Source organism: Argopecten irradians, chromosome 2 (assembly GCF_041381155.1).
Source record: "Argopecten irradians isolate NY chromosome 2, Ai_NY, whole genome shotgun sequence".
In the NCBI taxonomy this organism is placed as follows: Eukaryota; Metazoa; Mollusca; class Bivalvia; order Pectinida; family Pectinidae; genus Argopecten; species Argopecten irradians.
The window spans coordinates 15,008,391-15,034,771 of record NC_091135.1 but is presented as its reverse complement, the minus strand read 5'-3'; the positions used below and the strand labels follow the sequence as shown (position 1 = coordinate 15,034,771).

At 35.0% G+C, this 26,381-nt stretch overlaps 2 protein-coding genes across 2 annotated transcripts; one reads left to right on the top strand and one right to left on the bottom strand.

The window, feature by feature from the left end:
• Window positions 1-4,858, top strand: LOC138316455 (uncharacterized). Its single transcript, XM_069258149.1, has 3 exons — window positions 1-31; window positions 281-508; window positions 4,378-4,858. Exons 1-3 carry the CDS (start codon window positions 1-3, stop codon window positions 4,842-4,844), a joined length of 726 nt encoding a protein of 241 aa, XP_069114250.1. The 3' UTR covers window positions 4,845-4,858.
• Window positions 4,089-24,937, bottom strand: LOC138314568 (heparan-alpha-glucosaminide N-acetyltransferase-like). The gene is made up of 19 exons (XM_069254969.1): window positions 24,839-24,937; window positions 20,157-20,278; window positions 18,054-18,181; window positions 17,218-17,333; window positions 16,252-16,321; window positions 15,584-15,742; window positions 14,840-14,912; window positions 14,339-14,478; window positions 13,817-13,924; window positions 13,370-13,518; window positions 12,232-12,344; window positions 11,846-11,967; window positions 10,838-10,906; window positions 10,171-10,228; window positions 8,626-8,712; window positions 7,930-8,004; window positions 7,512-7,582; window positions 6,082-6,194; window positions 4,089-5,918 (listed from the first exon to the last, which is right to left on the bottom strand). The coding sequence occupies exons 1-19, from the start codon at window positions 24,867-24,869 to the stop codon at window positions 5,740-5,742; spliced, it is 1,983 nt and encodes a 660-aa protein (XP_069111070.1). The 5' UTR covers window positions 24,870-24,937; the 3' UTR covers window positions 4,089-5,739.
• Window positions 24,938-26,381: the final 1,444 nt, after the last annotated feature.

Here is a 26,381-nt window from a genome sequence, read left to right as displayed (position 1 = left end):
ATGGGCATCTGGTTTTCATTGACAAAATATTGTTAGTGTAGTTACAGATTTACATTGTATCCGCACGTTTAAGAAAACTCGCTCTGTAGGTCAAATATTGATACAAGTTTATCTTATCTCTATTAAAGAGACCTATAATCACACTTGCTATTGCTCAATCTATACATGTGCTGGTATTTGAGATTTCCACACGATCTACCAATATGGTTATGGTGGTAATTTTTTTTTTTTTTGGATTTGGGACAGTTTCTTAACGCCGAAAAAAGAATTCTGGTTTCAGACCCGTCTTACGTCCATCAGCTTGAGGTCAAGTTACAGGAACTGACCAGTAAAGTGGACAGCGTCGTCAGTACAAACCTACAACTAACTAATGATAATCAACAACTAAATGCCAAAATAGATCTACTGATGACAACAGTAAACGACTTATCGGCCGGAGGGTCTGGAGGGGTGTACACGAGGTGGGGAAGGACAGTATGTCCTAACACTACACAACTAGTATATCAAGGTATATAATGAGATTTGGGGTTTGTATTGGTCGTTAACAACAAGTAAACTAATAATTAAAGTGATTAGTGACGTTAAGTTTTGACGTCAGTAATCTATGTGATCTGTGACGTTTAGGTCTGATGTCCGTACACCAAGTGATTTGTGACGTGACGTTTAGTATTGGTTTGCACCAAGTGATTTGTGACGTTAAGTATTGGTGTCCATATACCAAGTGATTTGTGACGTTTAGTATTGGTGTCAGTACACCAAGTGATTTGTGACAATAAGTATTGGTGTCAGTACACCAAGTGATTTGTGACGTTTAGTATTGGTGTCAGTACACCAAGTGATTTGTGACGTTTAGTATTGGTGTCAGTATACCAATTGATTTGTGACGTTTAGTATTGGTGTCAGTACACCAAGTGATTTGTGACAATAAGTATTGGTGTCAGTACACCAAGTGATTTGTGACGTTTAGTATTGGTGTCAGTACACCAAGTGATTTGTGACGTTTAGTATTGGTGTCAGTACACCAAGTGATTTGTGACGTTTTAGTATTAGTGTCAGTACACCAAGTGATTTGTGACGTTTAGTATTGGTGTCAGTACACCAAGTGATTTGTGACGTTTAGTATTGGTGTCAGTATACCAATTGATGTGTGACGTTTAGTATTGGTGTCCATATACCAAGTGATTTGTGGCGTTAAGTATTGGTGTCAGTACACCAAGTGATTTGTGACGTTTAGTATTGGTGTCAGTACACCAAGTGATTTGTGACAATAAGTATAGGTGTCAGTACACCAAGTGATTTGTGACAATAAGTATTGGTGTCAGTACACCAAGTGATTTGTGACGTTTAATATTGGTTTACACCAAGTGATTTGTGACGTTAAGTATTGGTGTCAGTACACCAAGTGATTTGTGACAAACAAGTATATGTGTCAGTACACCAAGTGATTTGTGACAATAAGTATTGGTGTCAGTACACCAAGTGATTTGTGACGTTCAGTATTGGTGTCCATATACCAAGTGATTTGTGGCGTTAAGTATTGGTGTCAGTACACCAAGTGATTTGTGACAATAAGTATTGGTGTCAGTACACCAAGTGATTTGTGACGTTTAGTATTGGTGTCAGTACACCAAGTGATTTGTGACGTTTAGTATTGGTGTCCATATACCAAGTGATTTGTGGCGTTAAGTATTGGTGTCAGTACACCAAGTGATTTGTGACAATAAGTATTGGTGTCAGTACACCAAGTGATTTGTGACAATAAGTATTGGTGTCAGTACACCAAGTGATTTGTGACGTTAAGTATTGGTGTCCATAAACCAAGTGATTTGTGACGTTTAGTATTGGTGTCAGTACACCAAGTGATTTGTGACGTTCAGTATTGGTGTCAGTACACCAAGTGATTTGTGACGTTTAGTATTGGTGTCAGTACACCAAGTGATTTGTGACGTTCAGTATTGGTGTCCATATACCAAGTGATTTGTGGCGTTAAGTATTGGTGTCAGTACACCAAGTGATTTGTGACAATAAGTATTGGTGTCAGTACACCAAGTGATTTGTGACGTTAAGTATTGGTGTCCATAAACCAAGTGATTTGTGACGTTAAGTATTGGTGTCCATAAACCAAGTGATTTGTGACGTTAAGTATTGGTGTCAGTACACCAAGTGATTTGTGACGTTAAGTATTGGTGTCAGTACACCAAGTGATTTGTGACGTTAAGTATTGGTGTCCATAAACCAAGTGATTTGTGACGTTAAGTATTGGTGTCCGTATACCAAATGATGTGTGACGTTCAGTTTTGTTGTCAGTAAACTATGTGATTTGTGACGTTTAGGTTTTGTGTTTATAAACTATGTGATTTGTGACGTTTAGGTTTAGTGTTTATAAACTATGTGATTTGTGACGTTTAGGTTTGGTGTTTGTAAACTATGTAATTTGTGACGTTTAGGTTTGGTGTTTTGTAAACTATGTAATTTGTGACGTTTAGGTTTGGTGTTTGTAAACTATGTGATTTGTGACGTTTAGGTTTGGTGTTTGTAAACTATGTAATTTGTGACGTTTAGGTTTGGTGTTTATAAACTATGTAATTTGTGACGTTTAGGTTTGGTGTTTATAAACTATGTGATTTGTGACGTTTAGGTTTGGTGTTTATAAACTATGTAATTTGTGACGTTTAGGTTTGGTGTTTGTAAACTATGTAATTTGTGACGTTTAGGTTTGGTGTTTGTAAACTATGTAATTTGTGACGTTTAGGTTTGGTGTTTGTAAACTATGTGATTTGTGACGTTTAGGTTTGGTGTTTGTAAACTATGTAATTTGTGACGTTTAGGTTTGGTGTTTGTAAACTATGTGATTTGTGACGTTTAGGTTTGGTGTTTGTAAACTATGTGATTTGTGACGTTTAGGTTTGGTGTTTGTAAACTATGTGATTTGTGACGTTTAGGTTTGGTGTTTGTAAAACTATGTGATTTGTGACGTTCAGGTTTGGTGTTTGTAAACTATGTGATTTGTGACGTTTAGGTTTGGTGTTTGTAAACTATGTAATTTGTGACGTTTAGGTTTGGTGTTTGTAAACTATGTAATTTGTGACGTTTAGTATTAGCGTCAGTACACCAAGTGATTTGTGACGTTTATTATTGACGTCTGTAAACTATGTGACTTGTGACGTTTAGGTTTGATGTCAGTTCTCAAGTGATTTGTGACGTTCAGTTTTGGTGTTAGTTAACTAAGTGATTTGTAACGTTTTGTATTGGTGTAGGCACACCAAGTGATTTGTGACGTTTAGTTTTAACATCTGTAAACTATTTAATTTGTGACGTTCAGTTTTGGTGTGAGTAAACTAAGTGATTTGTGACGTTCAGTTTTGGTGTGAGTAAACTATGTGATTTGTGACGTTTAGGTTTGGTGTCAGTTTTAAAGTGATTTGTGACGTTCAGTTTTGGTGTTAGTTAACTAAGTGATTTGTAACGTTTTGTATTGGTGTAGGCACACCAAGTGATTTGTGACGTTTAGTTTTAACATCTGTAAACTATTTAATTTGTGACGTTTAGTTTTAACATCTGTAAACTATTTAATTTGTGACGTTCAGTTTTGGTGTGAGTAAACTAAGTGATTTGTGACGTTTAGTTCTAGCGTCTGTACACTAAATGGCTTACTATATAAATTCATTTCCAGTCCAGATTATCAAGGCTCATCGGAAACAGATTACATTGATCCCTTTTGATAGAATGCGTTTATAAATCTTAGATTGTAAAATGATTTAGTACTAGAACATGATCTAAATAGAACAGACTTTCATCTACTATCAATTTAATTGCTGACAGAACAAATCCAAGTCATTCTCTCTCAAAGTGAATGATTAAAATACCCGAAAACATTATCAATTGGAGTCATAACTGTACTATCTAATTCATACTTTTAACAACAGGTGTTCATAATGTGAAATTGTAACTTAATAAGATACCTCAGGTTCAGCTATGCTTGTGCATCACTCCATTCCTTACAAAATATATCATATGACGTTATTGTAATTTAAAACACTATATCAGCCTACAGAGAGAATACAATTACCCATTCATTTGTCGATTAAATTTGTTGAATTTACAAATGAAATCAAAAGCTAACTTTTGAACTCTAAACTGAACAAAATAAAAAGCAAGATATCGAAAACGGTATCATAGAAATGTTATAAGTTCCAAACATGCATGAATTGTCATTAAGCTGAAGTAATTTTGTTAAGTTTACATGATATTGCAGTGGAGATAAATGAAAGACATTGATATGTATGGGGAAAACAATTCATTTGGTATTGTTACGAAGAAAAAAAAAATGTCATAAAATGAGCTTTGTGGTGTTGTAACTTGAACTACTGTCAACAGGTTATGTCGGTGGATCGTGGTATGATCACTCAGGGGCCGCTGCTAACCACGTCTGCATGCCGTCAGACCCTCAGTACGAACCAGATGCGCTTACTAGATCGTTTCCAGGCCGTGTCTATGGTTCCGAATATCAGGATGTATTTTTCGGTCGAGCGACCCATAATGATGATGTACCATGTGCCGTATGCCGATCGCCTGTCAGGCCCTCTGTTCTGATGATACCTGGCCGGAACACCTGTTACCAAGGCTGGACTCACGAGTATAACGGCTATCTGGCTTCCGGCGCTTATGACCATAAAGCAGCCACAGAGTACGTATGTTTGGATCACGACCCGGAATCCGTACCTCATGGAGGGTTGGACGACAATGGGGCACTTCTGTACTACGTAGCTAGCATGTGTGGCAGTTTGGCATGTCCTCCTTATGTTGATAAGAAAACATTGTCATGTGTCGTCTGTTCAAAATAAAATCGATATTTATACACAGTATTGTTATGTAATATTGAATTGACGTGAACAGAAAGGCGTCCTTGTATCCAGCCCATTCCTGGAGGCTTCGTTCTTAAGTCAGGAGATAAGTACGTGCTATCGTATCAGAACAAATGTAATACAAGGAGTTTGTGGCAGTTATCGCCCCTCACACAGACATACGGTTGGCCACATTGTTTTGTGTTTCAGGTTTCTGGAAGCCATAACTTATACGCTGCACAGCATGCTATTCTGATAAAGGGCGGTTTTGCCATTGACAAAGCACCAGAATTCATGTGTGAATTGTTCAATGTCTCCAATGCAATCCATTATCTTCAACTTGAAGTTTCTATATGGAGATTCAGCCATATTCGAAATATCTACATCAATTTCATAACCAAAAGCATTTGATTATATACAGGATTTCCAATAGTTCATGTTACACTTTCAAAATATTATAGCTTTTGACATATTCATGTATGAGCAACACAGCATATGTTGTGGTATATGAAGGTATACAATCAAGTTTTGCTGCATAAATAATATAAAGGAATAATTTGCCTCTGCTAAAAAGGTAAGACTTCATAAATACGTCGTGATTTTAAGACATTGGCACGTCAAAATAAATTTATATTGGCACTGTAAAATGTACCATACTGTGTAAAACACTGCATTTTTGGTCATCTTATGACCCAGTTCTCAACAAATATATATCTATGTTTCCCATCCATCCATCCATTCAACATTCAACCAGTCCTAAACGTTTCCACTGTTAAGAATATCTTCAAATGATACACAAGTCACAGGAAACAATCCCAGAATCTATAATAATTACTTTGGGCCTTGGTATCAGACATACTGGAGATGTGTCCTTCCTAGCCAGTGTGTGAAGCTCCTACAGAGCTACAAATATCTTCTTCCTGAAGAGAATGTAGGCGAGGACAACCCAGATGGCTGTGTCCCAGACCGCCTTTAGTAGCAGCTGCCAGTGCTGAGGGGATTCTATCTGCCAGTTCACGGGGAAGAAACGGTAGAACACGTCATGACAGACGTACACCACGATGGAATTCATACCTTAAACATAGCAAAGAGTGATCAGGCACGCACACAATATCGTATTAACAGTAAAAAAAACTTGTTCAAAGAAAACAGACTTCATCTAAGGGAAGATAGCAAAGTGACGGTACTGGATGTTTTGTTTGTACTGTTAACAACCTTCACTACTGAAGACACCCACCTGGATATATAAACGGGTCTCCATCCCAGAAGTGAAGGATGTCGATGATGACGTAGAAGAAAGAGAGGACGATGAAAGCAAAGCTGGCGGTGACGAGGATAAATGATACTGACCTATAAAGAAAATTTAAGTTTTAATCAAAATTCTAATTACAACAACAGTTCCAGATTTTCCTTATTACAGTCAGTGTTTATCCAGATTGGCGAAAAGATCTCGCACTAAATTGTATATAACGTGATGCTACCCAAATTGGTACACTTTTAGAAGATTTTTGCTAAAATTTTCTACCATGAGCTTGAATCCAGATTTTTCTTTTAACGTTCCACAAATAGGTGCCTTCAATTTTAATTTCATGATCTGTTTACTTATAAGTCGTGTATATATTTATAAATGGAGAGCTTTGAAGCATGTCCGGTCTAGCCCTGTGTTTTAGCAGGTTTGAGTACCCAAAATAGTACACCTCCTAAATTTAATTTGATTATTAATAATAAATAACTAGACATGAGAAAAAATTGCTTGAATTAATTTAAGGAAAGTTCAAACATTTTTTAGTTTATTTGAGTCACACATCTGTCAAAAATATCCTATCCAGCAAATGTTTTCCTTTTCTTAAAATATATGGTGTTTTTAGGGTTGTCGCACGACGTCATTTCCCAGATTGTTTCACAATTTCTTTATTTTCATGTTTAAATAGAGATAAACGCAACAGGAAAGAATGTGACATATGAAAAATGTCACAATTACTATGAAGCACCTTAATTTTTGTTCTGGACAGTTATTGTCAGTTTATATGGTAAACTGAAATTTCTGCTTCCTATATAGTAAAAGTATACCAATTTGGGTATCGTCACATTAGGTAGGAGAAACAGAATATTTTCACTCTGGGGTTCCATTGGGTCTTGGCTTTCATCGAGAAAAATATTATAATATAGAAATTAAATATATATATATGAATTGTATATAATCAATTTTAAGAATAATCCTTACGGACGAAATCTTTTAGACATAAAAACAATAACGACTGACTAGTTAGCGTTTAGTGAATAAACAGTCTGAAGAACTCACCTTGAATGGAACGAAAAGCGCTAACTAGTCAGTCGTTATTGTTTTTATTTCTTATGAATTATATATGTTTATATATAAATTTATTATTTTGAAACTTTTTGCGACATTTTCTTTGCTATACTAAATGTAAGTTCGATCATACTAGTCAACGACGTTTAAGTTGATGAAATACAATACTATTTTAACGTGATCACAACCCGCCGTACTTATAAATTATGTGCTCTCTCCGTGCAAAAACGAACAAGCAGACAAAACATAAAAGTTTAGGTCATCTGCCGCCTTGATGATGACTTCATTCTCCTCTTTCGGTTAGACAATATGTTAAATTGCCTTAACTCATCTCGAACGTTTACTTGGAGACTTACCAGAGGTTTTTGTTGAGGGGTACCCAGCCGTCATTTTGTGAACCCTTACACAGCAGGCTACCGATTCCACCCTTTTATATAAATCACAACAATCTTCATTTAAATTGTAGAAAATATCGAAAGATATTTCCACAGACGATGGTAAATCATCACTACGAAGGTATATCTACGAAGGAAGTTTAAGGAAAAACAGACACTTCGTGTTACTTTTTTAGGATTTTTGTTACGAAAAGGACAATGAAATCAAAAAAACATATACACACCATACAGTTGTACCAAAAATACAATGATACACCAGGATCATAATGACAAGTTCTACTCAATGATGTAATGGTGTGACTTTTAATCGTACACGTAATGTCCGGACGAACTGAAGGCAAGGAAAACCGATAGTTCAGCATGTCTACAGATATCTTACCGTGATTATGGCCCAGATAATCCATCGGATAATCCTGGAGCTATGTTTCGGGTAAGTGATGATGATCCGCCCAGACTGTCGATAAACAGTAAACATTAGGCGAGTCTTACCTATCGATAATACATATGTATTTATACAATAAGTCAGATACAGATACTTTACATCAGAAACAGTAATAACGATAATATACAACAGTTTGTCTTATGACTTACTCAGGGGCTACATTGAATGACTGATTCGGAATCTTACTTAGATTGTGGTGTCAAGTCATCGAACATGTTCAGAGTGTGATTAGTCCCTCCTCCAAATTATGTATGGTTTACAATGGTGAAAATATAAGGCAGGTCTTTAATTTCGGTTATATTATATATTCTAATTTATTTTTGAGAAAATTATTGCTTATGCTTGCTAGTCAATAGTCTTTATTTTAAATGCAAAATTGATGCTGAGACGAATACACTTGGTCACATTTCCTGGAAAAACAGTTTAAAAACAAACCAATGATCGTAAGTAACAACATGAAAAAGAAAGGTTGATATGTATTTCCAATGATAGCAAATCACTTGTAATGTCATTGTACCCAGACAACACCGGATGAATGTAAAAACATGTTCGACGGAATATACTAATAGTTGGATTTTTCTTACCCAGGTTTCATTTAGACCAATTAAGGTCTCTTACAAACCACATAATTACCTGCACACCGAGGAAGCAGAGAAAGATAGAGGTAAGCGTGCCCAGTATTCCCTCTGGGTCGTGAGCCGTCGTAGTCTGGTATATCCTCTGTAACCAAATCTTAGTCTGTTATTGAGTTAATTGTACAAGGATGTATGCATAAGGATGAATCATAATATTACTGGCAATCATGTAAAATTTCATCATATTTCACAAATACGCGTTCCCTTAAAGATGCTCCACCGCCGACAGAGTATAAATGATATTCATCATTTGAACAATAACTGGTGTTTAATTGTGTATATATTTGTCTAATTAACACTAAAAATGATATAAAATAAGTTATTTTGCCTTTGGTGCATGCGCATTAAGTAAATCATTCCATATAGGATATAGTGCCATGGAATTTTTTCGGGATGCAATTAATTATTTTTTAATATTTTTGACTTGAAGTAAAATTACAAGCTCAAACTTTTCAACGATAGTAATGATGTAAAGTAAGTAACTTTTGTAACTGAAGAAATATACTAAATCGTCTGATGCTGTTTTGATAGTGAAAAAATATCATTTGTCAGCGGTGGAGCATCTTTAAATCAACATATATGATAAAGTTAGAATTTGATTACGGATAATAAGGATCGTTTGTGCTGGATTCCCAGTACCATCCTGTCTACATACTGGCCACGCCCCCGGTACAGGTAAAGTTAAATATGACCTAGGGTTGTTATAGATGTGGTCACTGTCCAGTACAATTATATATATATATAGCTAGCCACGCCCCCGGTTCAGTTATATTTATACATAACCTTGGATGTAGGGTTGTTATAGATGTGGTCACTGTCCAGTACAATTCTATATATATAGCTAGCCACGCCCCCGGTTCAGTTATATTTATACATTACCTTGGATGTAGGGTTGTTATAGATGTGGTCACTGTCCAGTACAATTCTATATATATAGCTGATCACGCCCTAGGTACAGTTACTTATAATATTACCTTGGGTGTAGGGTGTTATAGATGTGGTTACTGCCCGTACCATCCTATCTATATAGTAGCACGCCCCGGTACAGTTATAGTTATACATTACCTTGGGTGTAGGGTTGTTATAGATGTGGTTACTGCCCAGTACCACCTATCATATAGCTAGCCACGCCCCTGGTACAGTTATAGTTATATATTACCTTGGGTGTAGGGTTGTTATAGATGTGGTTACTGCCCAGTACCATCCTATCTATATAGCTAGCCACGCCCCTGGTACAGTTATAGTTATACATTACCTTGGGTGTAGGGTTGTTATAGATATGGTCACTGCCCAGTACCATCCTATCTATATAGCTAGCCACGCCCCCGGTTCAGTTATAGTTATACATTACCTTGGGTGAAGGGTTGTTATAGATGTGGTCACTGCCCAGTACCATCCTATCTATATAGCTAGCCACGCCCCCGGTACAGTTATAGTTATACATCATCTTGGGTGCAGGACTATTATAGATGTGGTCACTGCCCAGTACCATCCTATCTATATAGCTAGCCACGCCCCCGGTACAGTTATAGTTATACATTACCTTGGGTGTAGGGTTGTTATAGATGTGGTCACTGCCCAGTACCATCCTATCTATATAGCTAGCCACGCCCCCGGTACAGTTATAATTATACATTACCTTGGGTGCAGGACTATTACAGATGTGGTCACTGCCCAGTACCATTCTATCTATACAGCTTGTCACGCCCCCGGTACAGTTATAGTTATACATTACCTTGGGTGCAGGGTTGTTATAGATGTGGTCACTGCCCAGTACCATCCTATCTATATAGCTAGCCACGCCCCCGGTACAGTTATAGTTATACATTAGCTTGGGTGCAGGGCTATTATAGATGTGGTCACTGCCCAGTACCATCCTACAATGTATATATATAGCTAGCCACGCCCCCGGTACAGTTATAGTTATACATTACCTTGGGTGTAGGGTTGTTATAGATGTGGTTACTGCCCAGTACCATCCTATCTATATAGCTAGCCACGCCCCCGGTACAGTTATAGTTATACATTACCTTGGGTGTAGGACTATTATAGATGTGGTCACTGCCCAGTACCATCCTACAATGTATCTATATAGCTAGCCACGCCCCCGGTACAGTTATAGTTATACATTACCTTGGGTGTAGGGTTGTTATAGATGTGGTCACTGCCCAGTACCATCCTATCTATATAGCTTGCCACGCCCCCTGTACAGTTGTGTGCCCCCTGTACAGTTGTAATAAGCTCCTCCTTCACTTAGACCTCCGGCACCTACATAGCCACTAAGAAAAGAAACAATGGTTAACATAAATATATCTTAAAATACTTATTTACTAAAACATTCATTATTCATATCACATTTTTTTTTATTTCATTTGACATCTTTTAATATATGTGTATTTCATGAGACAGAACGGTGATCTTGTCATTTTTTCGAAATCGCTTTTGAAATTTGTCATTTTTAGTAGTCACTATACCCAGCATTCGTCTGAGGAAAATTAGTCCCAATTATAAAAATCTTAAACATAATGTTCTATGATAATATGTACAACGTATTGTTTAATTTCTGTGATTTTCACATCAATGTTTTTTTCCAGAAAAAAATGCCTTACTTCTCGTCATATTTAAATTTTGGAGTTTTTTTTTTATTTTTGTGGAAATGATGTAAACAAGTTGCGTGTAAAATACTTAAAACATTCTCACAATATGAAAATAGATCAAAAGTGTGACGTTCAATTGTAAAAGTTATAGAAAATGATATAATAACAATTACCATATTTGCTTTTATTCAGTTTCTTTCAAGATAGGGCAGGGCTAGTAAAGCACCATAAAAAAAAAACCTTTATTTGTTAATTATAAAAGAGTTATCTCCCCATCAGATATACTTTATTATACATTCACTGTAGGTTTTCCTGTTACACAATATAACCTAGACGTCAATACCTTTAGTTTTATAATCATAATAATAAATAATAATATTAAATAAATATACATTTAACATAAAACAGCAATATAAGTTTGGTGAGGTTATAAATGTTGTTATTTTTAAAACTAATAAAATAATTTATTCATAACTTCAAACTTCAGGAAAGGGATGTTAGTCAAATCACGGTCATTCAAATGTTGTCATAACTCAAGCGTCTGCACGAAAAGGCTACATTCTTCAACTAAAGTTTGATTCTATAATTTAGATCTCTATAACAACCGTGTTATGTACATACGTGGGACAACCCGGGACTGGTACAAATTCCGATATCATAACGTAGGCTATAAGAATACTAAGGGCGAAAATCCATTCGTGTAGGTAAAGCACGATATCTCGGACTGGTGCAAAGCAACTCTCCTAGAATAACAACATAACATAAACTTCTATCAACAGTTTAGACAGTATAATGAGACCTTTTTGTACAGACTAAAACAGTACAATATGGTAATATATTTAGAACCATTCTATGATAATATCTTCTTTAATTAATAAGAAAGAAAACGATGTTTTATATGATAATCAAATTAACATTAGCATGTAATTTCGTCAACCCATGTCATTTATTCTCAGTAAATTAGTAATTGATAAGGCTTTATTTTGATATAATCAATGAAATATTACCTGATGTGAGTCGGTCTTCCTGGCACATGCGAGCTCCATCAGGCCGACAACCAGATAAGTAAGACTAAATCGCTGTAGCACACCCGGAATGCGGATAAAGTGAAGATCCACGGCTACATGAACATTGATGAAGCAGTATATCGTAATATTTAGTCGATATACGGTGCTTAGTGTACAACCGTTGTTCTACCATGTTGTTTAACGAAAAAGTCCAGTTAGCGATATAATAACAAACATTTAATTCACCTATAAATCAAAGAAGCAATTGGAAATATGAAATAAAAGATGTCTATGGAAACTAAAATTTTACGGATGATAAAATCCAACGCTTCACAAAACTGAGCGTCCTTTGTGTCATAGAGGACAGTAACCCATATTTCTAGGTATTTTCCTCTAGGTAATATCCTAAATGAATAACCTCACCTACCTAGGTCATGCCTTAAATAACATAACTCATCTAGGGCATGTCATAAATAACATAATATATAGGTCATATCATAACATATTATATCAAGGTCATGTCCTAAATAAATAATATATCTAGGTTATGTCCCAAATAACATAAATCTAGGTCGAGCCATTAATAAAAAAACATATCTAGGTCATGTCATAAATCAATAACATATCTAGGTCATGTCATAAATCGATAACATATATCAAGGCCATGTCCTAAATAACATAACATAATAATGCCATGTCGTAAATCAATAACATATCTAGGTCATGTCCTAAATAACATACCATATCTAGCTCATGTTGTAAATTTATAAATATGTGTAGGTCATGTCCTAATCAGAGAGTCGGAACATCAGTCCTATTAAGATGTATGACAAAAGTGTATGGCCTAGAATACCGACGGTATATAGATAATTTCATTGCAGATGTTAGGCGGAAAGCATCCTTGTGGTGTTTTTTCAGTCTCTCAAACCTCGGTGTAGTAAACTACGAGGGTTGGCATAGCTAGGTTAATACCAGCCAACCAAAGTAAAGGTTCTGAACGCTTTTGAACGTCTTGCGTTATGTTACGGCCAGTCAGTATTGCGAAAATGGGATATAGGGAATGATAGGATTCCAATACCTCCCTTAGTGTTTTGTAGTCCCTAATGTTGGTTTTAGTGTGGACAATCAATGTACTTACGTCCCCAGTTTGTGTTCAATATAATTCCTATGGCGAACAGAAGAAAAGATCTTTTCAGTATTTTATAGAATATTCTTAATTTTGATTTCCCTCGTCTCAGCATCCCACGAATGGAGAAATTCATAGCCGTTCCCATAATAAAAACAAACCTGAAAATGAGGACGAGATAGGTTAATTAAATATTTGTTATAAATTAAATCAAAGACATACTATATCTAAATCTAAATTAAAATTTAGTTTTAATTGATTTCTTAAGATTCTCACACGATTCATCTCTTGTCTTTTCCATGAATTCCCCTACGATTCAATTATTACTAACAAAAGTAAAGCTTGCTGACCAATACTAACAGCGTACTGATGTATATTTTTTTTATTACAAGTGTTCGGTCACTCTAACATTTTACTAAATGTTTGGCGTACATGGAAATATTCTGAAATCTAACTTACCACGGAAAGACTAGATCTGCCACAGTTAAACCATTCCAAGGAGGGTGGTCAAAAAACCAATAGCCTCCCCCTCCATAGTTAACAAACACCATTATCACCAAACTTAATCTGAAACATAGTACAATGTAAAGGTTATAATCCGGATAAGCACTGCATGATATCGACACTTCACATAAGAACTACCGGTTTGTTATTAACCCTGTCTAAAACCTTGGTTGTAAAACAGAACTTGTCAGATGTATATAAACGGTTGAATATTTGTAGAACCCTATATTGTAAAATAATACGAATATTTTGATTAATTTACTAACGAATAGAGTTCTAAGTCATTTAATTTAAAACAATTGTCGTTATTCCTTTGTCGTCCATTTTTGATCCACTCGACAGAAAATATGGTACAAAGATTTTTAATCACTGCGTTAAACGCGATTTTTGTCAAAATGTAAGCGTACTAAAATGCTTTAAAGATTTTTTTTCCAGGCGTTTGATAACATATAAAAATGTACATTATTGTATGCTTACCCTCGGAAGGTATCCAGTGACTTTAGTCTCTCCTTCCTTGGTTTCTCCTCCTCATTCTCCTCCGTATACAGTGGGGGTCGAATGTCCATCTCCAAGGCCCCGTACGTATCAGGTTCAGATTTAGTGACCGTTTTTATCTGCTGTTGACCAATGTATTGTACACGTATAAAGTGTTTGTCAATTTCGCAAAATACTTTATTAATGCTAATAAGTTTTCATAGTGAAATGGAGGTTGTCGGTTGCCATAGAAAACATTTCAATTTGTACCCAGATTCAATCAGATTATTCTGTTGATTTGATTCAAACATATTTTATCGCTGGAGCAAATGACATGGACAATGTTGTCAACTTATAAAAGCCATCTCCACTTTCTTGTTAGTTTATTTTATTTTATTTCCATATTTGTGTATTACAAACTATTTCACGCAAGATTGAAATTTTGTTTGTTACACGTTGTGTAATTAGCTAAGTTGATTATCCTTTGTAATAATATGTGCCTACCGAGACCTGTAAATCACGTCTTGACCTCTGACCCGGATCAGTGATGTTAGCGGACTGTGTACGAGTACGTTTTCTGTAAATTAAAACAATTATATCTTACATGTGATATTTTGTGTGAAAGCAAATATGCAATTCATGTACTATTAGTTAGAAAGGGATTGTACCCTATATATTTGTCACTTCTATATTCTCATTTAAAGACATTATACGGTTTGTATATAAGACGCGGTTTAATACCTATTAAACTATATTAATTATTGTTTAATTTCGTTGTATGCTATCGCATACTATTTATGAACATTTGTGTGTGGTAGCTAGCTACTCGCTTATGTAAAAAAAACTTTGATAATAGAAAGGAATAAGATCCACTATTTTATTGCTGATAATTTAACGTTGAAAATAAAGGTAAGTGTAGTCAAGCAACTTACAGGAGTTGTAAAATGATAATAAGTTTCTGATATCATGAAAAGTGAAGCATTGTGATAGCGGCAATATATTGGTTATGGAAAATGTTAGATGTAATAGTGACATATTGACTGACTATAAAAACGTGCTTTAATTGTATGAAATGTATTGAGGAAATTATTATGTACATTGTATAATGTGTTAGTGACAACAATTTATGCTACAGAAACGTGTTTTAATAGTAGGAAATTGGTATATTAGTTCGGGAAATACAAAATGTTAATAGAGGTGGCATAGTAGTTCAGAACAAAAATGGTAAAGTGTGATATTGAATAGTACTTGTAAGTGCCAAGTTCCACCCAGCCATTTTCATCAGAATAATCTGACCAGCAAGGGCAGCGTGTGGTCGTACACCAGTGTGGTGTGCAGCAGTGTGTGCGTTCTGTGTCTACTCTGTGGTGCAGGAGACTTACTCGTGCGTTACGTCCTGTCAAAATTCTTAACGAATAGTAGAGTGTCTATGTAAATTATATTGAATAATAGAATGGTATGTCATGAAAAACATAAAATGGTGTATATGATGTATGAGAAAACATTATATATTAATTAGCAAGCACTATGATAATATGAGTGCAATAGATAACACACTCCCCTTATGAGTAATGATAAAAGCACAAAAATCCGTTACATTGTCCTGGGTATAAAAAGCAGGTACTGTATAATACGGAATTTTTTTGTGTAGGAACTTCTTTTGGTTTATATAATAATAATCAACGAATTTGGTTGATGCGGTATTGCAATTGCTGTACCAAACACCAAACAAGAACATATCTATTCACAAAAAATTTTCAGAGCTTCAAACACATTTCATGATATAAAGTACTCGTTTGTGGATGATTTGCTTTTTTGTTTAACTTTCTAGTGCAAATTAATGCTACAAAGTCAATTCATTACATTTATATATACATATATTATATATTTTTGGATATTAGACAATACCAGCTTACCTGTAATAATATCCTGTGACCTTGATGAGTATAGTGATTGCTAATAGTCCTGCGAATACGTACAAGATTGCTGAAAAAATCAAACCATTACAAAATATCTTCATATGTTACGGAAATTGTTTCGTTAAGTAAAATATATCGTTTAAGGATTAATTTGAACATGTTTTTATGTTATGGAGATATGACATTATATTCAGACTATACTCTAAAAAACAGAAGCAGTTTATGAGAGTCAAAATTTTGTGTTTATATTAATTGAAGGAATTTTCTATGAAATCATGATGCCATTTTATTAGCAAATCAGAAGCAACGTTACAATCAACAACGTCATTATGAAAAATTAAAGACATTTTTAAGAAAATGGAAATCCTAGCTACAAACAGGATTTATCAATCGTTATTTCATAGACTGGCCATATCCTTGATTATAAACAAACTGGCAATTAAAAAAAATCGATTAGAGGTAAGGAACTTACAAACAAAATGTGCTTTTTAATACGTATATTGCAAACCTCGATAAGAATTGTAAGCTAAAAACTGGTTCTTCTATAAATATGTAATCCTCAATAGGACATTACGGGTACAATATTACTTCGTATGTATAGGGTTGAGATGTGTATGTACAACTTTACTTTCACACAACTACCAACCTTAGAATGGCTGACTGTTATCATTTATGTTTTAAAACACAGCATGTGACATTTTATAAAGTTTTCTACAAGATTGTGATATTAATGTTGGTTCTACAAATAGATCAAAATTTAGATATGTCCATTTAACCTTCCAGAACTCCACTATGTTTAAATCTATGACGTAAATAACGACATATTTGCTTCGCTGTCTATACAGAAGACAAGTAGTACCACCAGTAAAAACCTGGTCTATGTTATATAGGGAAATATCCGTGAAGTAACTTTAATATTACATAAGCATTGTCATTTATGTATAAAGTTATTGATTAACATACGCATTTCCGCCGGAAGTGGATCGTTAATGAGAAGGACATCACACTCTTCAGAGGTGTATGACGTATAATTCAGGTGGAGCCAGTAGTCGCCATTTTCTTTAAAATTTTCTTGAATTCTACAATAAAAAATGAAATCACAAATGTGTGTATTTTATTCAAAAATATTTTGAATACTTTAATCTTATAGGGTATAATGATTTTCTTCTAAATTGTTCCAACGGAACTAGAAGTGTACAAAGGACTGAACATCCATTTTTATCTTACTTGGTGTACATCACATAGGTAAACAATGTCTTCTAAGTTGTTGATTTATTATAAAACGAGCATTATGTATTTGTACAAAAGCAAGTGTTGAAAACGCCACTAGGTATGGGCCGTATGGGTTGTATCATATTGACAACATGATTTTAAGTGTACGGTATAACGGAGAAGAATTGATATTCTATAGCCTTGTGGCGAGTCTGGTCACTCTGGTATCTTCAGATGGAGATCATGGTGGTATTATTAGGTGACATTGACCTTTATTTAACCATATATTGATATGTTTTGCTAGCCATTGTTTGTGTTAATTCAATTCTGATTCTTCATTATGGTTTTTTTGTGTGTGGACGTTATCGGATATTTTGAAGCGAATATTTGCCTTAGGATAACCTGTGTGAGATGAACGTCTATCAAGGTTATGCTTGATATGAGCAATTGATAATAAACGACTACAAAATAACTACGACACCTTTACTACAAAGGTTGATAACAGAAACGAAGAGTCAATGAGAACATATTAGCAGAGTTAAACCCCTAAGACACCATAATACTAAACCCCCTTCAGCATGTCGTACTCGCAATAAGTTTCCGGTATTCCATTAGGGAGGGTTCTCTGGAACTTGAGCCTCGTGCCAAATGTAGTATTAACCACCAGGGTTGTGACACTCCCTCCAGGCGCCTCACCCCAGTACACGTACGGACACTGGAATAGTATTGTAGGGATATCAATACATAAATATAGGATATTAAAATGTCCTAATGGATTCAATGAAACGAGTCTTAGAAGTTTATTTTTATTTTTTGCGAACCTTGGCTTTTTCATATGAAATGAAAATACTTTTTATCACAATACTACAGCAATTTACATTTCGGAAAATCTCAACGTCAAAATGTGTTGGTAAACTCCAGCGGAGGCCGACAGTTTGTCACAACTCCCTCGAACATCATTGTTCATTGACGTCAAGCCACAAGGAATGTCCAGCCAGTTTCCAGCTACTAGTGACATAAACAACATTACAACAATGTTACATGGGCGAAGTCACTCGATATGGACAGAAACAGAAATATATACATTGTATTACTATTATTAGTTGCCAAACTTTCCTTTAGTCCCATCAGCATTCTTCTTTAACTCAATGATATTACTTTAAATATTTTATAGAAATTACAACATTACAGAAGCCTTCTTTAACTTAATACTGTTGTGCTTTAATAGCCTTAATGGATCTTCATGCAGAAACAGACATATAGGAAAATAATTTTAAGTGATGATTTTATAATTCAACCTTGATTGTAACAAGCAATTTCATTGGCTTAATTATGTTGTCAGCAAAAATGTTAACAAATGACGTCGCCGTTTATAATGTCGGGTTTGAGTCCGTCAGTAAAAATGGAATTACCTGTATAAACAGTGAATTATAAAGATTAACTTAAATATAGTTATGTTATGGTGATATTTTTTATTTCATATAAAAACCTATAACAAGTGATTGATGTGAATATAACTGATAACATAATATGCAAAATATCATACATCCTCGATACTCCAGGGGTTCCGATCACTTATGATCTCTACACCCCTGGACTATCTCATAGTAAAATTAAAGGCAGTTCAGCGAAAAACATTTGACCAATCACAGGCTAGCAAAGATTTCCTTTGAAAACTACAGAGAGAGAGACGCCTAACATCAAAGCCACACAGTCAACCACAGTCCACCGTTATAAAGCTCTTTTGATGAACATCAAAGAACTAAATTACCTGCTCTGTTCTGTTGCCCTCAGTTTTATTTACTATGAAATAGTCCAGGGGTGTAGAGATCGTAGTTGATCGGAACCCCTGGAGTATCGAGGATGAATATTATATTGACGAGTTTAGAGGTGAAGCAGACGTCAAAATGCGGGAATTTGACGTCTGTATATATAGTAACGTCTTAATTTAAAGCTACGTGCAGGTCATTGCATATGCATATTACTAATTTCCCTACAGGCATACTTTGGATGATAACATACATGGAATCTTGTTTTTGTTAGGACAAAGACATTCTTGATAAATATGTTTACAGGTGTCCTGCAGCTCTTTATAAACATGCCACAACCGATATGTTTTCCATTATCAGAACATGCTACCAAGATGGAAGTCTCTGTATCGTGGAACAAAGAGGCTCTACAGGTATTCGTGCATTACATACCGATTTTTTTATTTTATTTAAACTTAGTTTTTTGGGTTTTTTTAAAGTCGTGTTAAGGATTCAGAAAAAAAATATATGTAGGTAGCAAACGAATTAATTGTTTAATACGAAAATAGACAAAGAATGTTGACGAGGAAGATATCACGGATAGGAAGTGTGGAGATATGGGGACCGGAAATGAATTTGATGTGTGACGATAAGGGAATGTTGTCCAGCTAACAAAATGACTTCTCGTGTATGTATTTCATTGTATTAATTATAATACTTTTTTGCTTTACGGCTTACAAGAATATACTATAATGCATTACTGATAAAAAGATCGATACTCGGATACTAAATAGAGATCTGGTATACAACAAAGAATGATATGATAGAAAGCACAACTTACTACCTCGGGATCGTGAACGCAAATTACAAATTCCTTTCCTATTATGTAGATGTTTTGTTTGTCGTTGAATACATAATCAATATTTCAGATAAGATACCGACCTTGTAACACTGTGTGTTGATGTAGAAGATGGAAGTGGTAAACAGTACTGAGGAGTTAATAGAGAGCCAGGCCTCGTCATACTGTATAGGAGGTTGGGAGGCTAGAGTCAGGCTGACGTAATCTAGAACAAAACAATAATATCAGTAACAGAAAATAAAACAAGTTAGAAAATATACAGCGTTAGTAGAGAGACATGTCTCTTCATACTGTATAGGAGGTTGGGAGGCTAGAGTCAGGCTGACGTAATCTAGAACAAAACAATAATATCAGTAACAGAAAATAAAACAAGTTAGAAAATATACAGCGTTAGTAGAGAGACATGTCTCTTCATACTGTATAGGAGGTTGGGAGGCTAGAGTCAGGCTGACGTAATCTAGAACAAAACAATAATATCAGTCACAGAAAATAAAACAATTTAGAAAATATACAGCGTTAGTAGAGAGACATGTCTCTTCATACTGTATAGGAGGTTGGGAGGCTAGAGTCAGGCTGACGTAATCTAGAACAAAACAATAATATCAGTCACAGAAAATAAAACAATTTAGAAAATATACAGCGTTAGTAGTGAGACATGTCTCTTCAATATGTATAGGAGGTTGGGAGGCTAGAGTCAGGCTGACGTAATCTAGAACAAAACAATAATATCAGTCACAGAAAATAAAACAATTTAGAAAATATACAGCGTTAGTAGAGAGACATGTCTCTTCATAATGTATAGGAGGTTGGGAGGCTAGAGTCTGGCTAACGTACATATGTAATCTAGTACAAAACAATATTAATTATAGTAAACCAAGCTTCGTCATTTTGTAAAGGTTTGATAATGGATCTTTCAGTTGAAGCCATGGAAAGTGCATCCTCGATACTCCAGGGGTTCCGATCACTTACGATCTCTACACCCCTGGACTATCTCATAGTGAAATTGAAGTCAGCTCAGTGGAAAACATTTGACCAATCACAGGCTAGCAAAAATTTCTTTTGAAGACTACAAAGAGAGCGACGCCTAACATCAAAGCCACACAGTCAACCACAGTGTACCGTTATACGGCTCTTTTGATGTTCATCAAAGGACTAAATTACCTGTTCTATTATGTTGCCTCCAGTTTTACTATGAGATAGTCCAGGGGTGTAGAGATCGTAAGTGATCGGAACCCCTGGAATATCGAGGATGTGGAAAGTGTAGCAAAACCTCGTTCAAAATGATAACACATCTAAATAAACAAAAAGAAACAAAATCAACATGTTTATGTGAAGTTAAACTAAAATGGGCACATTTAGGAAGGAGGGCTTAATCAAAATTAAAATACATTTTTATAGGACCAACAAATGTTCTGTGTAATGGGATCATGGGACCTGTAGATTAGTTCACCTTTCACTGTACATTAATTTACCTGGACCTGTAGATTAGTTCACCTTTCACTGTACATTAGTTTACCTGGGCCTGTAGATTAGTTAATCTTTCACTTGACATTAGTTTACCTGGACCTGTAGATTAGTTTACCTGGACCTGTAGATTAGTTCACCTTTCATTGTACATTAGTTTACCTAGACTTGTAGATTAGTTCCAAATATCTACAGGTATAGGTTAACTATATATGTCGAAAGGTTGAGACCAATAATACATGCATCATTGAGACAGAAAAATAACAAATCAATCAAATCGAATTCAATATATATCAGAGTTATTTCCCTTCGTGACACTCTAGCAAACATATATTAAGTGATTTACGACCCTCATCATTTTACACCACACCAACAGGAAAATAACGTTATATACCTCTCAGCTCTAACCAAGGCAATGCATAATAAATAATTTGATAAAACAGACATTAAAATGAACAAATAAAACATTTCTTGTCCCGAGGACTATTATAAGACGGCTATAGGTACAATGTACTTAGTCTACAAAGTACAATAAATGAATTTACAGCTCAAACCGGTACGGTATCGAAACTCAACAACAGCATCATAAATTACTAATTAATAAAACTGGTTTTACAACAGAAGAAGTACCTTCATCGCATATGTAAAATACAAACGAAAATGTATAAATGGAAATAACGGCATTAAAAGGCGATATGGTATAAAGTCTTTTCATAAAAGTCTTAAAGTCCGCGTTCCGAGTATTTATTTTACTCCGTATAAAATAATATGACACTTGCATAATAGGGTTTTCTTTTAAATCTATAAATACATGAAACATCAAGGAAGATATGCCAGCTATGTCTATATTTGAGAAAGGACGGGACCACGTACATAAGAACGTTCTGTCTATATTTAAACCAACTTAATTTCGCGACAACTTAAGTTTTCGATTCTTTTTTGAAAGAATTTTCTTGGAGATGAAGTTTCACGGATTTAAAATTGAATGAAAATGCTCTTGAATTTGATTGTGCAAGAATTATGAAAAATATTAATTCGTGGCGATGTAAAATTTCGCGAATTTACCTTGACCTCGAAATTCACGAAATTAAATAACACGCGAAAGAAAGTTGGTTAAAACTTTATAGTATTAGGATGTATCACCTTAGGTAAACCCGGATATTATTGTGTTATCCATTAATCTAGAATTCTAGGAATTCTCCAAGATATTTTGGCAAGAAATAAAAGTGTAATGCTTGCACAACCCTCCAAATATATCTAAGGTTAGAAATGATTTCTTTCTTAAATCAAAACTAGTAAGTTCATCATTGCCTATTTTGGGGCTCTGATGAAATTTCAGACAGACTTGTGGGGGATCTATGTGGTGAAACATAGATTGGTGGAAGCAACGGTACGATGGACACTTGTTACATTAACTGCTGTTGCCATTGTTCTTATTGTGTACACATTAAATGTATAATGTAACCAAAATGTGTGGGCCTCTCTACTAAACATTGTTTTGTATTAACATTGGTATTTCTCTCCCTTTCATTTAGACCAATCACGTACCGGTATGTGTTTTAATATTAGGGACATAGGAAGCGGGGAGGGGTGCAGGGGGCATTTACGATCTACTCAAATGATTTGGTTTGTGCAGGTAGTTTTAATGAAAATGACTACAAAGAATTAATGCCCTTTGGGCTTTTTAAAATCACAAAAAGGAAAAAGAAGTGTCATTTTAAAGGGACATCTAGTCTCAAGAAAATTGGGCTATGGGCAGTTTCTATAGGATTTTTAACATTAGCTTGAACACAACCTTTAGCCATATTAGGTCTAGTCAAAATTTCATTTTTTTATAGCTTAGTTCTTATATTCGCGTAAATCGGAAATTCCATGAGGAAATGATATCAATCCTGAATTTTAGCACAATTAAAGCAATATTGACTGAAATTGGATCAGGCCGAGTTCTATATAATGATATTCTAGATAATCTTCGTTAAAGCTTGTATATATATTTCATTATTTACAGTATATTGTACAGGTATTATATCCAAAATGGTTTGTAAACAACAAATAACATTTTGCTCTTGTCGAATCTACAAGCTACTTCGCCATTCTTGTATAACAAACTTTTATCCGTGCCTAGATAATTCTAAAAATACTTTTTCGTCAACTTGTTGTTCTAACCAGGCAGAACCATTAGTACAGAATACGTGTAATTGTTTATGCAAACCAAATTTCATTAAGATTTTTTTCTTTTCCTTTGTACTTATTATGGTTGTCCATGGATGAAGGGACATCATCAGTGCTGTACATGGTATTAAAGCCGCTCGCCTTTCACTTAGCCGGCCGGGGTTCAATCCCCGATACGGACGTGAAAAGGTCAGGGGCCATCAACCCGATCACGTGGGTTTCCTCCGGGCACTCCGAATTCCTTCCACACTAAGACATCTCGCACGTTTACATCAGGGCAATCGAAAGTGATTTGCATAAGTTGTATAACTTGTTTCGCAATCGATGTAAAATAAATAAAGTTTACATTTTTTGCTTTGTAGGTTTTCCCCCCTTTTTTTGTTTTGTACAACATCTATGTGACATTATGGCGTTAGCCTATAACCTGGCACAGTAAGGTAAGCCTCGGAACATGTATGAACTGCAAATGTAGATTGTATGGTATATAAAAGTACAGGTCAATTTAGTACTGTGAACTGTTGCCTTGGGGTGTTATATCATATATATGGCATTATCCAATTAACGTTCTATATAGCTAAGAACTATGACTGTGGCATTGATTTGTTCATGGACAACTACATCTTTAGACAACCGATCCTTGTCATATATACATTAGGTACATTTATCAGAAACACGTCGTTGCCTTGTTTGTATTTGATGATTATATCGGTATGTACTGTAGACACTTTTTGATTAATTTTATAATGTTCATCTGATGCTTTCAATGGTTTTCCTGAAAACATAAATACCATACGCCATCTACAATCCTTAAATTGCTCATTATAATGAGCTAGGGGCAAAACATGATATTTAGCATATCTGTCATAATCTACATTTAATTGCCGATGTAACAGAGCGCCTTCAATCCCAAGATCCTATATAATGTACCACACACTTCTGATCATTTAAAGGCAGTGTTATAACTTAAGGATCCGATAGTTATCCTCACAAGTGCCTACTTGTAAACTGATAACTCTTTATTGAAGCAATAAATTGATCTCGACTTTACTTTGTAGATATTGAATTAAGAACCACATGACATTTACAAAAGGCTCAATCGTATGCATTTAGCGGTAGGTAAAATACTTACATAGAACCAGGAAACACGACTGGAACCTCATCTTGAGGAATCGACGAGTGAACTATCCATGTGACAGGGAACACACCACTAAACAGACTTAGTTTACATACTCTGTGCATACATATATAATGTAAATCTACGGAAGCCGTTGTGGGACGAAAGTTTATACGACCAAGTAACATTGCCTTAAGGCGTCCACGTCAATAGACAATTTACACTAGAATAAACCTTGTCTTATCGACCACCTCTGTATAATGACCATCTGTTAAACAAGACTACTTTCTTAGAGTCGCGACGAGCCTATACCAACACAATTTATCATGAACAACTCACCCAAGCGGTTTTAGAGGTGATGCCACAAGTTTTCTGTCAATACATCTAAATGTACGTTATCATATTGTTGGCGTTGACGGATGTTTCACGTAACTCATGTAAGTGGGCATTGATAGATTGAAACTTTGAATGGAAATCAGCTAAAATGTTTCTAAGTTTTATATTTAAGCGTTAATTTCTTTGTGTTTTATAATTCTGTTCTATGTACTATTGCAGACAGATGTATATATGTAGAATGAGGTTGAATATCTGACAGCTGTGTCCCAGAATCGTACATTACATATAGTGATATATGATAATTGTTTACGTCGTCTGTATGGCTATGTTTATTAATCAATCTGGAATGTCGAGCATCTCCGTCATATTGTTAAACGTATGGTTAACTTAACGCGTCATTAGCAACAAAAGGTAAAAAAAAATACCTTTTTTAAAACACATTTTTAATTATTTTGCTACGTTTTAAATATAGGTATGTACGAGTATATACGGAATGACTGAGTAGTCAATTGACTTTATTAGTTAATTTTGTCCTTGATACCCATTTTAGAGGTTTAAAAAGCTGTATAAAAATGAAACTGATTGCGTGTGAGCGATTTTGTGTTCCACTGGCAACTCATTTTTGTTTCTTTTATTTATGTGAGCGACCTCGATAATAATGTCACCATTTGATATTAAAATCGATCACAAAGACTGCATTATGTGAACATGCGTGTATTCAAAAAGCATCAAGCGATTTTAATGTAACTATCGTCTTTGTGTAGTGTCATCAGTTGTAGGTTACACGTCTCTGAATGATACCACTCACCAACGACAAATTAACTTGCAAAGATTCAGATTCAGATACAATTTAAATGAAATACAAGCGTTTACGTTTATAACATTAAAATCCATCCCTGCCATAGTTGACTTAATAAGACACACTATCACTTAATTAGTATCAAAATATAATTATTTTAATTTTAAACAATTGACTGGATAGTAGAAATTATGGATAATGGGCTTCAAAACTTGAAAGGTGTGTCTGAGAGTAATAAGGAAATCTGAACCCGAGATAAATATACTTATGATATACATGGGCCTTCTTACTTAAATTGTAAATGATACAATGTACTGCCGTTACACCTGTACGCCTGTCTCCGATATACAATTGTACATACCTGAGATGTGAGGGACAGCTTGGGCGAAGGCAGGTTCGTCAGTAAATAGAGGTGATGTATAT